We start from the raw sequence: 13,848 nt of genomic DNA on the forward strand, positions 1-13,848 counted from the left end.
ACAATTACAAAAGCTACTGACCTGAAAGGCAAATTTGGTCCACCAAAGAAGATACAATATTCCTTTAACTAGGATGTCACTCACTTTAAGTACTTGGGTTCTCCTAAAGTATTTGAGCTAATTCTGAACAAGGTTTGAGTTCAACTAGTTCCAAGAAAGTATATTCCCTTTGATAAAAACTGATGACAGATTAAAAGAAGCATAATATTTGATGTAAACCTGGACCAAAAACAAAACTTGGAATAAGTTCTTATAATACCCTACAGTTTTCCAGATTTGTCCCTGTTGCTTAATTTTTTTTTTTTTGCCTCAGTCACATTTGCCCTTTTATTTGAAAAACAATTATTACGCTGTTTGGGGAATAGCTATTTTCCAATACTATACATTCATATTTTTACTAGTAATACCTTATACTTATCAACAAAACATTACTATACATAAAAGGGTTTCCACCTATATAAATCACCATTACATAAATTCAGCTACTACTCTACTGCTCTGCCCTCTATCATCAATATCAGTGCAGATCACCTGACATTACCACACAAAATAGGGTTTTCATTTTCTGACACACGATGTCTTCTACAGTAAGCATTACCATTATGCCCAAGAGAACAGAAGACATACACTTTACCTAAGATCCCCCAAAGAACAAGCTTCCTTGCTTCTGTGTTCTTCCTTTCCTACGTTCCTGTTCTCACCATTAACCAACCTCACCTCCTTTCCATAATTATCATATAGATATGAAAAATAAATATTAATTAATTGCTTTGGGCACATTGTCATTTTAATTTTAAAAACTAAGAAGAAGGAATCATTAAATTTAATTTTCCTAGATCCAAATTAAAATTAATGAGTATCTGAAAGACTTTGTACTAATGGCCTGAGATACATTTCCACTCTTCTAGACCTCCTATCTAGTGGGGAAGGCAGACAAATACACAGAAATTCCAAATGGGATAGATAAGAAGGGGCAAGGACCACAAGGGAGAAGTATTTCAGTGAGTCTGTACTTTTTTTTAGAAGGGGAGAAAAGGGAAAGTTGGGGATGGAGGAAGAAGAAATCCTTCCTCAAACATGAATAGTACTATAATTTAATCAATTGGATTCCTATAACCAAGACTATCCTAAAAAGTAAAAATTGAGTTAATCATCTAAACAAGTTATAAAAAGAAAATAGTATTTATATTCTTTCTCAAATATTTTTAACATTATAAATGAAAAAAATCTCTTTTCCACCTCAAATGTAGAAATTACCTGGTTTAGAAATCAAAATATCTAACATTAGATATTAGCAACATAATAAGTTTTGTGTACTTGACAAGGTTTAATCCTTGCTATGAAAAAAGAATAGCAATGAATAGAAAAATCAGTGGCTTACTTAGTATACTTGATACCTAAACATTTTAAAAACCTCTTTCTCTCTCTATGACAAAATTATTTTTCAGTAATAATTATCACTTTCTTGATATGTTATTTAAAGCAATTAATAATTTTCAAAAGAATAATAAATTTAGAAGTTGTTCAGATTCAAATACTTCATGTATGAAATAAATTTGCATTGACCAGCCTCACCTTCTCTCCATAATTATCATAATTGCAGTTCACACTTTTTCACCATAATTTTTTAAAATTTTTAAATTCAGAACTCCAAATGAACACATAAAATAATAGGAATTGAAGTGACTCAATTTCTAGCTATTTGTCTTACAATCACTGTGTAATCAGTTTAAATCTACTCTATTTATAAAGAACACAATGATGAGCTGGTGTCGTGGCTCAGCAGTAGAGCGCTAGCCTAGCACATGTGAGGCCCCAGGACTACATATAAATAAACAAAATAAAGGTATTATGTCCACCTACAACTAAAAAAAATACAATGATTATGAAAGATAATATTTAAAGATGTTCTAATTCGAATTATATATATTGTTAAAACTCAACAATAGACACAATTGTTTAGAACTTAGAAAAATAAAAGAATTTTATTAAAAAACATTATGACTGATGTTTAGAATTGCTAGTGCTCGGGAACAATTAAAAAAGCAGAGTTGACTTAGTTGGTTTTTATTATTATTCATAAATTTCTATACATGACAATGCACTTTCTCAATGATTACACCCAGGGCTGAATGCTTCCATCACTTCACCCTTGCTATGCATAGTTTTTAACTGGAAGTTAGAGAAAGCCATAAATCTACATGACAAATGTTTATTAGGTACAAGGCCAACTTTAAAAGGTTGCGACTGTGTACAAAGCCCCATGTATAGAAGGATGTCCCAGGCATGGATTTCAATGCTCTGTTCTCAGTCTTGAGATTCTTAATTTTACCTTTAAATTTGTATATTCCAGTGGGACAGGAAGCACCTGTATAGGCTCACATGCAGTCCTGCCTCCAGTGACTTCCTTAGACAGATTCTCAAACCCCTTATCTGCCCAGGAATTACTGCCATCCTCCTCTCCTGGGGGAGGCCTTGGCTAACCTCAGAGTAGATCAGGGCCATGGGGCAGGACCAAAAAGACCTGTGATAGTCTGTCTTCACCTCATAACTACCCATATACTCTAGGAAACATAATGTTAAATGGCAAATAAAAACAATATTTTCCAGGTCAAGAGACACTGTGGAAGTAAAAGAAAGTTTACTTTCTTTTTTCTTTCTCTTTTTAATATGAATGTTCTCATTTTCATCTGATACTAGGCCCTACAAATTATGCAACAATTTCTACTAATGTGAGTAAGTGTGCACACATGTGTCTGTGTTTGTATCTGTAAAGAACAAAATAACTATATTTTAGATAAAGTGGATTTATCTATAATTTATAAATATATATATATATATATATGTATATATATATATATATATATATATATATATATCTGTATTTCTCTATAAAGATGAGAATAATAATTTTAATACCTTACAGACCAGGCTTTCCAATACAATATTACCTCCTGAATTTCTTGTGACTGATGACTTGACTTGAAAAATATTTAAATAAGAATATTTTATGTGTTAAAAATTGGAATAGTTTAACTTCAGACATTCTAGCAGGACATGACATTACTAATATGTGCTTTTTATTAACAAAATCTGCTTTACAACTCTGATTTCTTGACAGTCAAGAAAATTTTGGTCAGAAGCCAAAGTCGTCATCAAATATTAAAAACATGAAGATGCATCAAATGTGTTGAAGTGTCCTCAAAACTCATTAACTAATTTTAGCACATTTCAATTATTCATAGAAAAATACTTATACTGAACAATTACAAATCTTTAATTTCATAACCAAAAAGTCATATCCTTTGTGACTAATAATTCTCAAACCACATCTTCATGAACCTTGAATTATGTCACTTAAAATAAGGCATACAAGTTATTCCTAATATAACTCTATGGTTCTGTTTTTAAAAAGTTTTATAATTAATATATAGTAGTACCCTCTTATTTGCTGGGAATACATTCCAAGACTCACAGTGAATATCTGAAAATACAATACTGAAACTGTATATACTGTATTTCCTCTACATATATACCTGTGATAAAGTATAATTCATGAACTAGGCATAGTATGAGATTAACTAATAATTAATGATGAAATCACCATAAAATATACTATAATTAAAGTTATTTAAAACTTATCATTTTTGGAAATTTCCATTTAATGTTTTCAGACTTCAATTGACCATGAGTAAGTGAAATCACAGAAAGAGAAACCTTGGTTAAGGGAAGATAACTAACTGTTCAGCAAACACTATATTCAATATTTTTGTGTTCATTTTGCAAATAGCACTGATAATTAATGGAAACAACATTTATAGACATTCCATAGGTGGAGATACCTACATATAAAAGGAAACTAAAAAGATCTTGAAGCAAATATTTTCCTAAATTTAGGCATCAATATTTTTGAGCATATAAAACTAAAAAGAACTCTCCAAACTCCATGGGCTAATTATACCTTCAAATATGGTTCATGGTCAATGCTCGCTGCAATATTGACTGTTATCCAATACTATCTAAATTCTGAACTCTAACACCATTTTGTTATCCACCAACTTAATACTGAGCAATCTGCCACTTTCTTTATTTTCTTTTTATCCCCTAAATTAATGTACAGACTTAAGTTTCTTTTCTCTTATCCTTACTCTTATTTAACTAAAATTTAGATACGTCCACAAATAAAACAATCACATGTAAATGTCATTCTGATTCTGATTTCATCCCTAGAAAACTCCCAGGGTTACAGTTCCTTGTGACCAAACAAGCAAAATCTGCTTAGAAAGCCAACCCATGAAAATCACACACTAATTCATAATTAATCATCTTCTGAAAGCATCTCTCAACATATACTCAAATAGGGAAATGGGGACAGGTATGTAGACAAACTCGTCACCTACATTGTTCATGTACTCTGAAAGCAGGTCCTGAAGAGCCTGGCGAATGGCGTTGCATTCTGCAATAATCCGCTCCCGGTGGAAATCCCTTGTACATGAAGAGTCTGCCAACAGAGCAGCCCCACTGATGATGGCTTCAAGGCGTTTTTCTAGTGATGGTCTTATTTCCTCTTCCGTCACTGTGAGTGGGTTCAGGACAATTAAATTCTAAGAGAAGAACACAATTGGAAGGTTGGAACTCAATGGCATTCGATTTTCATGAAAAACAAATATTACTTTGCTTTCACATTTAGAATTCAGATGTAATAATAATGAAAAAAAACTCCATTTTTGCTTGTTTACATGTAAGACTTTGCATCAATTATTTTTCAGATGAATGTGATGTGATGTGATGTGATTGTGAGCATTAGTTCTAATGTCAAACAGGCCTGGATTCAAATCATGCCTTTCTCACTCACCAACGTGTCTTGTGCTCTCTGAGCCTCAACTTCCATGTCTGTAAAACTGTAATATTAACATTGTTTGCATCATAAACTGTTAGATGAATGACAATAATGCTTCATACAATGGCACATATTGACTGTTGTTATAGCCATAACATTTTAGACGGCACTAACAGTATTTTCATATATATCATTTCATCTTGATCACACTCTGAGGAGGTGGGCAGCAAAGGCATTATTAGTTACAAATTTCAGGTGACGATGAGTGAAACTGAGGTCACAGAGCAAATAAACTGTGTGAAGTTCAGACGAGTATTCTGTTCTTATAATACCTAAATCAATATTATTTTCATTATGCTTCACTATAAGTCATAAACTCTAATTAACTTTACCACTAACATATCAAAGAAAATTCTGAATTTTAATTATTCATTTAAAATGTAAAACTCCATCTTCCAGTTGATCTATTATAACTTCCAGCTATTTTCAGCTATTGGAACTTGACATGGTATTTTTAACGTTATATAAATATATGTCTTTAGATAACAGAAGTCATGATAATCTATAGCCTATGAAGAAAAGTTCAAGGGTAAGCTGCTATAGGGTCCTTTATTACACTACATCAAGAGATAAATCTTTCCCAAGGTGAGGTCTAAGTGGTAACTAAAGAAAGAGTATAAAATACTCTTTCTTCAGTTCTTCATATATAATTTCATTTTATATTGAGTTCTTCAGAGAACTGAAGAACTCAATATAAAATGAAATTATATAATAATCTTCATAATGTAAGACTCAGTATGCATCTGTAGACACACACAATAAAGTCATTATGATATTTTCAAAGTATATAATCTTATAAGATCATATACACTGTAGATATATATTAGAGAATTACATGTGTATGCAAATATATATGTTTGTATGTATACACATACCCAATCATATTTATTGCTATACATTTCATTGTGATAAATATGTAGAGTCAAACTAGGATATAATTTGAAAGGCTACAACTATAGAACCAAGCTATGAAGAGAAAAATCATTTCAGACAGAAAAATAATTTTAAAACATTTTGAGAAAAAAAGAAGTGTTAGTACTGTGTAATGTTATATATTATAAGACATAAAATATAAACTAGATTATAGACCTGATAATAATATTGGCTACATTTTATTTATTTATGCTTGGGATTGAACCCAGAGGCACTTGACCACTGAACTACATCCCTAGTTCTTTTTATTTTTTGAGACAGGGCCTCACTAAGTTGATGAGGACCTTGCTAAATTGCTGAGGCTGGTCTTGAATTTGTAATCCTCCTGCCTCAGCCTCTGGAGTCACTGGGATTAGAGGCATGCACCATCACACCCAGCTTGGCTAAATATTTTTAAAGCATTCAGGCAAATTCTTCCTTTCTTGGCCCTACTTTCTTCCTATTTTTTTTTTTTTACTGTTCAATTGAGTCTCTTGTTTTTCCTCCTTTATATCAACAAACAAATGAAAAATAACATGAAAGAAAATTGATTTTTAAAAGAGTCAAATTTAACTTCCTTCTCTTTCCAGTGAATATTTTTGTTGAAACCATAATCCCAATCAAAGTTTCATTATTCTGAATCTACCTTCATTTTAATTTGCCACTTTTTCTCAAACACAGAAAGTGATAGTAACTGTTAATATGTCTACGGATTTGTGATGATAGGGCAAGCTGATCAAAGTTCAAATCTGTTCCTCTATAACTACTGCAAGAAAAAAAAACTAGTAATTTTAGATGTTCTGACTGTGATTTCTACTTAGAAAACAGCCTGTATCACAGGATTAAGTTCACTTTAGTTCCTGTTCAACAATGTCATTCTTCAAACTATCCCAGCCTTTGGATTTTTGCCTGCTTAACTTAAATTTAAGAGTTCATATTCTTCAAGCCCATTTGAACCCAAACCATTACTCTGATATCTGACACATATATGTAGACCCCTCAATTCTGCCTAAAACTGTTGTCTTACTCTTCATATCCTAGATAAGTTTTAACTAACCTGTCGCTAGATCAGGAAAAAATAATTTTTTAACCTGAATGTTCTGTGAAATATCTTTGGGATTGTTAGAAACCAAATGAAATAAATTATCTCTTCTGATCTAGAACAGCTATATTTTTAAACAGCCTTTTATTATGTTTTCACAGCATTAAATTAATGAAAGATAAACAATGCTATATTTTGGGGATCCCACTTTGTTGAACATACAAAATAGTTTTTCCTTTCCAAGGTTCTGTCCAATATATACACACTCCTTAATACTTGCTGACAGAACATTATTTCTTCAAAAAAGAGTTCGAACTCCATATTATTTTATTGGATTGCTATATTTTACAAGGCAGTATAGCTTAAGAATTAAGAGCCTGGGGCTGGGGATGTGGCTCAAGTGGTAGTGCGCTCGCCTGGCATGCGTGCGGCCCGGGTTCGATCCTCAGCACCACATACCAACAAAGATGTTGTGTCTGCCAAATACTAAAAAATAAATATTAAAAATTCTCTCTCTCTCTCTTTCTCCCTCTCTCTCTCCCTCTTAAAAAAAAAAGAATTAAGAGCCTAAGTCCTGGGAGCAGATAACCTGGGCTTTATTCCTGTCCCATTAGCTATGAATAAAGTTATCCTCAGAGTTGAACAGCTATTATGGAAAATAGAATATGGAAAACATATGTTAAAAACTTAAAAAATAGAACTACCATATGATCCAGCAATCTAAATACTGGGTATATGTACAAAGAAAAGGAAATCAGTATGTCAATGAATTATCTCATTGCAGTCCCATGATTATTGAAGCAATATTCACAATAGCCAAGATATCAAGTCAACTTAATGTCTTAAGTTTCTTTATCCAGATGAATGGAAAAAGAAAATGTGATATAATTAAAAGCTATTAATTCTTTAAAAAAAACAGAAAGAAATCATGTATGTCATTGTAACAACATGTATGAACCTGAAAGATATTATTAAATGAAAGAAGCCAAGTACAGAAAGATAAACATCATGTGATCTCACTTATATGTAGAATCTAAAAAATTTAACTCATAGAAACAGAGAGCAGAGTAGCAGTTACCTGGGGTTAGACGACTGAGGAGATACTGGTCAAAGAAATCAAAATTTCAGTTCAACGGGAGGGACAGTCAAAGAACTCTATTGTACAACATAATGAATATAGCTAAAAACAATGTACTGCACACCTTAAAATTGCTAAGAGTGTAAATTTGAAGTGTTCACACTACAAAAAAAGGTGAGTTAATGTATATGCTAATTTGTTTTGTGTGAATATTTCAATGCATCATGTTCTACACTAAAAATATACTAAAGTTTTTAAGAAGAGTTTGGAGATATTTTTTTTTTATGGTGCTAGGGATTGAACCCAGGGCCTTGTACATACAAGGCAAGCACTCTACCAACTGAGCCATATCCTCAGTCCTGGAGATAATCTTATCTAGATATTGTTTTATAAAGTCTACCTGAACAGACATCAGGGTGTGTGACTTAGAGCTAGAAGCAGAAAGACTAACACCTGAAAACGAACCAAAAAGGAACGAAATTCTACCCCAAACTGAAGAAACCTGCTTGAAAGGTAGAGAAAGGTATGAAATCAGAATATTTATCCATTGGACAGGAGTATAGAAAAATCAGACACTATTAAAGAATTATTAAAATTAAATATAAAATCAACAGCACACTCAAAGATAGTTTAAAATATAAAAGATGTATACCACCCACAGATTGGAAGTGTGATAATAGTAATATAAGGAATGACTTAAAATATATTAAATGTTTTAATAAAGAAAGTGTAGTTTAGGTATGGTTGATCATATTTCTTTTATTATAGCCTGGAGACTATCTTTCATAAAAAAATGTTACAAGTAAGGTTATTTTAACCAATACTAGTTATGGTGAAAGGAAAATATTTTAGAAACACAAATAACTGCTAACCTTTGAAAAGATTGAGATGGTGGCTCTGTATGTATTTGGAAGTGAACAAAATGAGATGTCTCTATATATAATTACTTAAAAACATTGCCAGAATATACTATAGAATAAAAAACAAGGTGGCAAGATGATAAATATACAGTGATATCATATATGTTTAATAAAAACAAGTATACAACAATATTTTAGGTTTTTCTTTGGTCACATAAATGTGTGTGAGTGCCTAAGAAAAGATTTAAAGAATACAAACCAATGCCATAGCAATTGTATTTGGGGGAAGAGCATAAGAAAAGAAATCAGATTGGAGCAGTGGTCAAAGTTTTAATTTTTAAGTAATGACAATTTCATATTACTTATGAAAGCACAAACTAATTAAAATTTAAAATTCTTAAATTTTCAAAAATAAAATAATAATTATGGATCAACATTTAGTTTTTTTTGGATTCTACCTGGTAATCAACTAATTATTTTGAAATCATAATAGGAAAATGCTTTACTATTTACTGGAATGAATGTGTGATATTAAGTCTTTTATATTGATTAGTTAAAAGGATTTTAATTTTACTATGTTGATTTCACTATTACAAAACATTTGGTTATTCTCTACTTTAAAAAATTAAAGATATTAAGAGAATGAAAAAATAAGATAAAGCCTGGGGGAAAATATCTGCAAAAGATATATCTGACAAAGGACTCTAAAATATACAGAGAATTCTTAAAACTCAACTATAAACAAATAGCCCTATTTTTTAGAAGTGGACCAGAAACCTTAATAGACATCTCACCAAATAAGATCAATGATAGATGATAGACAGATAGATGACATGAAAAGATGATGCAAATTGAAGTTGCAATATTATGCCACTATATACTTATTCGAAGGGGCAAGTAACTCCATATGGTAGGGAAAATTTGCAATAAGAAAAATTCTCATTCATTGCTGGTGGGAACACAATATATTAAAACAATTTTGGAAGACAGGTCGGTAATTTCTTATAAAATAAAACATACTCTCATATTCTCACCAGTTCTAGTCACCATGGTGCTAGAATTTCTACTATAGCAATTAAACAAGAAAAAGAAGTAAAAGGCATCCAAGGTGAAAAAAAAAAGTAATTGTCTCTGTTTGCAGATGGCATGATCATACATATTGAAAACCTTGAATATTTCACCAAAAACCCTGTTACAATTAATAAATATACCCATTGAAGTTTCAGAGCACAAAATCAATCTTTAAATATTAATTGCATTGCTATACATGAACAACAAACTACTGGGAAAGGAAATAAATAAAAATTTAATTTATAATAGTATAAAAACAATAAAATATTTAGTAAAAAATTAAACCAAGGAGTTGAAAGATCTCTATTCTAAAAATTGTACAACACTGATGAAAGAATTGGAAGAAGACACAAATAAATGGAAAGATAGTCCATGTGCATAGATTGAAAGAATTAGCATTGATAAACTATCCATGCTACCCAAAGTGATTTACACAGCTAATGACATCTCTGCCTAAATTCCAATGGCATTCTTCAAAGAAATAGGAAAAACAAAAAACAATCCTAAGATTCATATGGAACCAAAAAAGACTAAGATTGTTAAATCAATATTGAACAAAAAGAACAAAATTAAAAGCATTGTAAATCCTGATTTCAAAGTATATTACAAAGCCATAGTTATCCAAATAGTATGATCCTGGCATTAAAATAGATATACACCAATGAAACAGAATTGAGAGATCAGAAATAAACCTGCACACTCACAGTCAACTAATATTTGACAAGAGAACCAAGAATATGCAGTGGAGAAAGGAAGGACAGTCTCTTCAATAAACAGAGTTGGGGAAATTAATAGCTTCATGCAAAAGAAATGAAACTGGACTCTTATGTAGCTTGAAAATTTTAACTTAAAATGGATTGAAGACACAAATGTAAACTTGGAATTATAAAACTCCCAAGGAAAATTCTCCTTGACACTGATCTTGGCAATGATTGTTTTATTAGATATGACATTAAAAGGATAAGCAATAAAAGGGAAAATAAATAAATGGGACTATATCAACCTAAAAAGCTTCTGTACAACAAAGGTAATAAGCAACAAAATGAAAAGGTAATCTACAAAATTAGATAAAATATTTTCAAGTCATGTATTTGATAAAGGGTTAATATTCAAAATATACAAAAATTCATATAAGAACATCAAATACTGAATAGTCAATTAAAATTGGGCATAGTACCTGAATAGACATTTCTAAAAAGAAGACAAAAAAAATGGCCAATAGGATGATATAAGGTGTTAAAGATCATTAGAGAAATGCAATCAAAATCATGCAATGTAACTACACACCTGTTAGGATGGATATTACCAAAAAGTCAAGATACAACATCTGTTAAAGAGGATAAGGAGAAAAGAGAATGCTTGTATACTACTGATGGGAATGTAACTGGTATAGTCCTTATGAAAAAACATTGTTCCTCAAAAACATTAAAATTAAAACTACTACATGATCCAACAATCCCTCTTCTAATTATTTAAGGAAAGCAAACTAAATAAGAGACATCTGCACTCTCATGTTCATTACAGTGTTATTCACAGTATCTAAGACATGATAACTACCTAAATGTCTACCAATGAATGATTGGCTAAAGAGCTAGCGCTCGGTCTCTGTCTCTCTTTCTCTCTCTAATACACACACACACACACCTCTCTGAATATTATTCAGCTATTTTTAAAAAACCCTGCTATTTGTGATAACACAATGAAACTGGAGGACATTATTACATGAAATAAGTCAGACACAGAAAAACAAAGAGAATATGATCTCACTTATATGTGGAGTCTAAAAAGTCAAACTCACTGAAATAGAGAGTACAATGGTAGTTTCCAAGAATTGTGGTAGATATGTTGATCAAATGGCATAAATTTTTAATTATAGGATGACCAAATCCTGATGATAATCTATTGCACAGCATGGATGGTGATGAATATGTTAATTTTATTGTGAGAACCATTACAATATATATGTCAAATTACATATTGTATACCTTGAATATATACATTCCTTATTTACTAATTTGTTTAATTTAAAAATTAAACATGCTCTGATACTCAGGAATCATATTCTTTGTATTTGTCCAAAGGAGTTCAAAATTTATTTCCACAAAATAACCTGCACACAGATGTTGATAGCAGCTTCATACATAACTGCCAAAACTTAGACGCAACCAAGATGTCCTTCGATAGATGAACGGATAAACTGTAGTACATCAAGACAATGGAATATTATTTGGCAATAAGAAGAAATGAGCTACCAAGATACAAAAAGACATGGAGTAAAATTAAATACGTAGTAGTTACTAAGTTAATGAAGGTAATTAGAATTTTCTATATCCTCTATTATTACAACTATATGACATTCTATAAAAGAAGAAAAAAAATTATAGAGACAGTATAAAGGTCAGTGGTTGTCAGAAGGTAGTGAGAGGAAAAGGAATGAACAGGTGCAGAACCAAGGACTCTAGGACAGTAAAAATATTCTAAATGATAATATAATGATGGATGCACACCATTATACATTTTTTCAAAACCATATATGTATAATATATAATACCAAGAATGAACCTTAATGCTTAATGTAACCTATGAAGTTTCACTGTAATGATCTGTAAATGTAGGTTCATCAATTGTAATAACTTTACCATTCTGGTAGAATATGTTGATAATGGCAGGTCATTTATATGCAGCAGCAGGGGATATATGGGATATCTCTATAACTTCCTCTCAATTTTACTATGAATCTAAAATTTTCTAAAAAAAAATGAAGTCTTAGAAAAATGATGAGAAAACAAAGACATATGACCTTAAAGTACCAGGGTTATCTTTCAGTGGAGTTTTTGAGTCAGAAAAAAAAAAATGAAGTGAATCTTGGCCCTCGGCTCACATTGGGAATGTTTCAAATTTCCTAAGCCTTTATTTCATCCCATGTAGAATGGGGAAAGAAATGGATGTCTAACACATAGGACTTTAATTAATGCAGCTTTATAATATTGGGTGGGATAGGCTACACCTCAGTAGTTTCTTTTCTAGTTTTACTATTGCCTTTAAAGGAACTACCATATGTACCTGATAAATACAGACACAGACTACCATGAAGGAAGCTATTCATCCCCAAATGAAACTTTAATATACCACACAAATGTGTATCAGGTACTCATTCATTCCACAAATATTTATTAATTATTCAATATTTTTCAGGTTATGAACAAGGCTTCGTCCATATCTTACCAGGACATGTAGGAATTACAAAAAAAACCGAAGAATCTAAAACATAAAATCATATAGCTGGAAAAGTTTTCTGAAATTTAATAAACATAATGTAATAAATCCTATTCATCATTCACACACTCTATATCCTGTGATAGGATTGATCCTATTTACATTCAAAGCATTAAAAATCTTACACCTATTCTCCAAAGTGAAATTGCCTATCAAAATAGATGCAGCTATGATTATAATCAAGTACCAACATTCTTCACAAAAACACATGCTATGCTTCAAGTTGGAAGCAGCAGAAATAATAAACATATAGCATAAATAATGTTTCACAAGCAACTGCATTATCAATCTTCAGAGTGAGTGATAAAAATGGAACAAAATTTCTCCTTGTGTAAACTCATAGGCCCTTCTTTGTCTAGTATATTCCTTGCTTTAATGCATTTGCACTCAATTTAAAGAATGGAAGCTTTAGATGTAAAAAAAAAATGCTAAAGAAAATAAAAAGCAAGCAATAAAGTATAAATTAGCAAGACTGTCAACAAAAAAAATTTTATAGTATTTTGGTAAATTAGTGCAATTTATATACACACATTTAACTACATATTTAACTATAGTAATTCAAAGTGTACATGGCTTGCATTTGGTTGTGTATTAATTAGTATGACAGAAAAAAAGGAAAATATTTTAGAGAGATACTTAATATAATTATAAAGTAAACTAGGTAAATATAGATTCCCTTTATTGTGTGTAGATCTTTTAATAAGTGATG

At 31.0% G+C, this 13,848-nt stretch overlaps 1 protein-coding gene across 5 annotated transcripts in view; it reads right to left on the reverse strand.

Moving 5' to 3' along the window:
- CTNNA3 (catenin alpha 3) overlaps positions 1-13,848 on the reverse strand; it is a 1,724,633-nt gene that overhangs the window by 1,257,571 nt on the left and 453,214 nt on the right. For all 5 annotated transcript variants that reach the window (XM_081267908.1, XM_081267907.1, XM_081267910.1 and 2 more), the window contains exon 7: positions 4,401-4,604. In XM_081267908.1, coding sequence (XP_081124034.1) covers positions 4,401-4,604 — 204 coding nt within the window. The remainder of the gene's footprint in view (positions 1-4,400; positions 4,605-13,848) is intronic.

This window comes from Spermophilus citellus, assembly GCF_964194105.1.
Source record: "Spermophilus citellus genome assembly, chromosome: 15".
Classification (NCBI taxonomy): domain Eukaryota; kingdom Metazoa; phylum Chordata; class Mammalia; order Rodentia; family Sciuridae; genus Spermophilus; species Spermophilus citellus.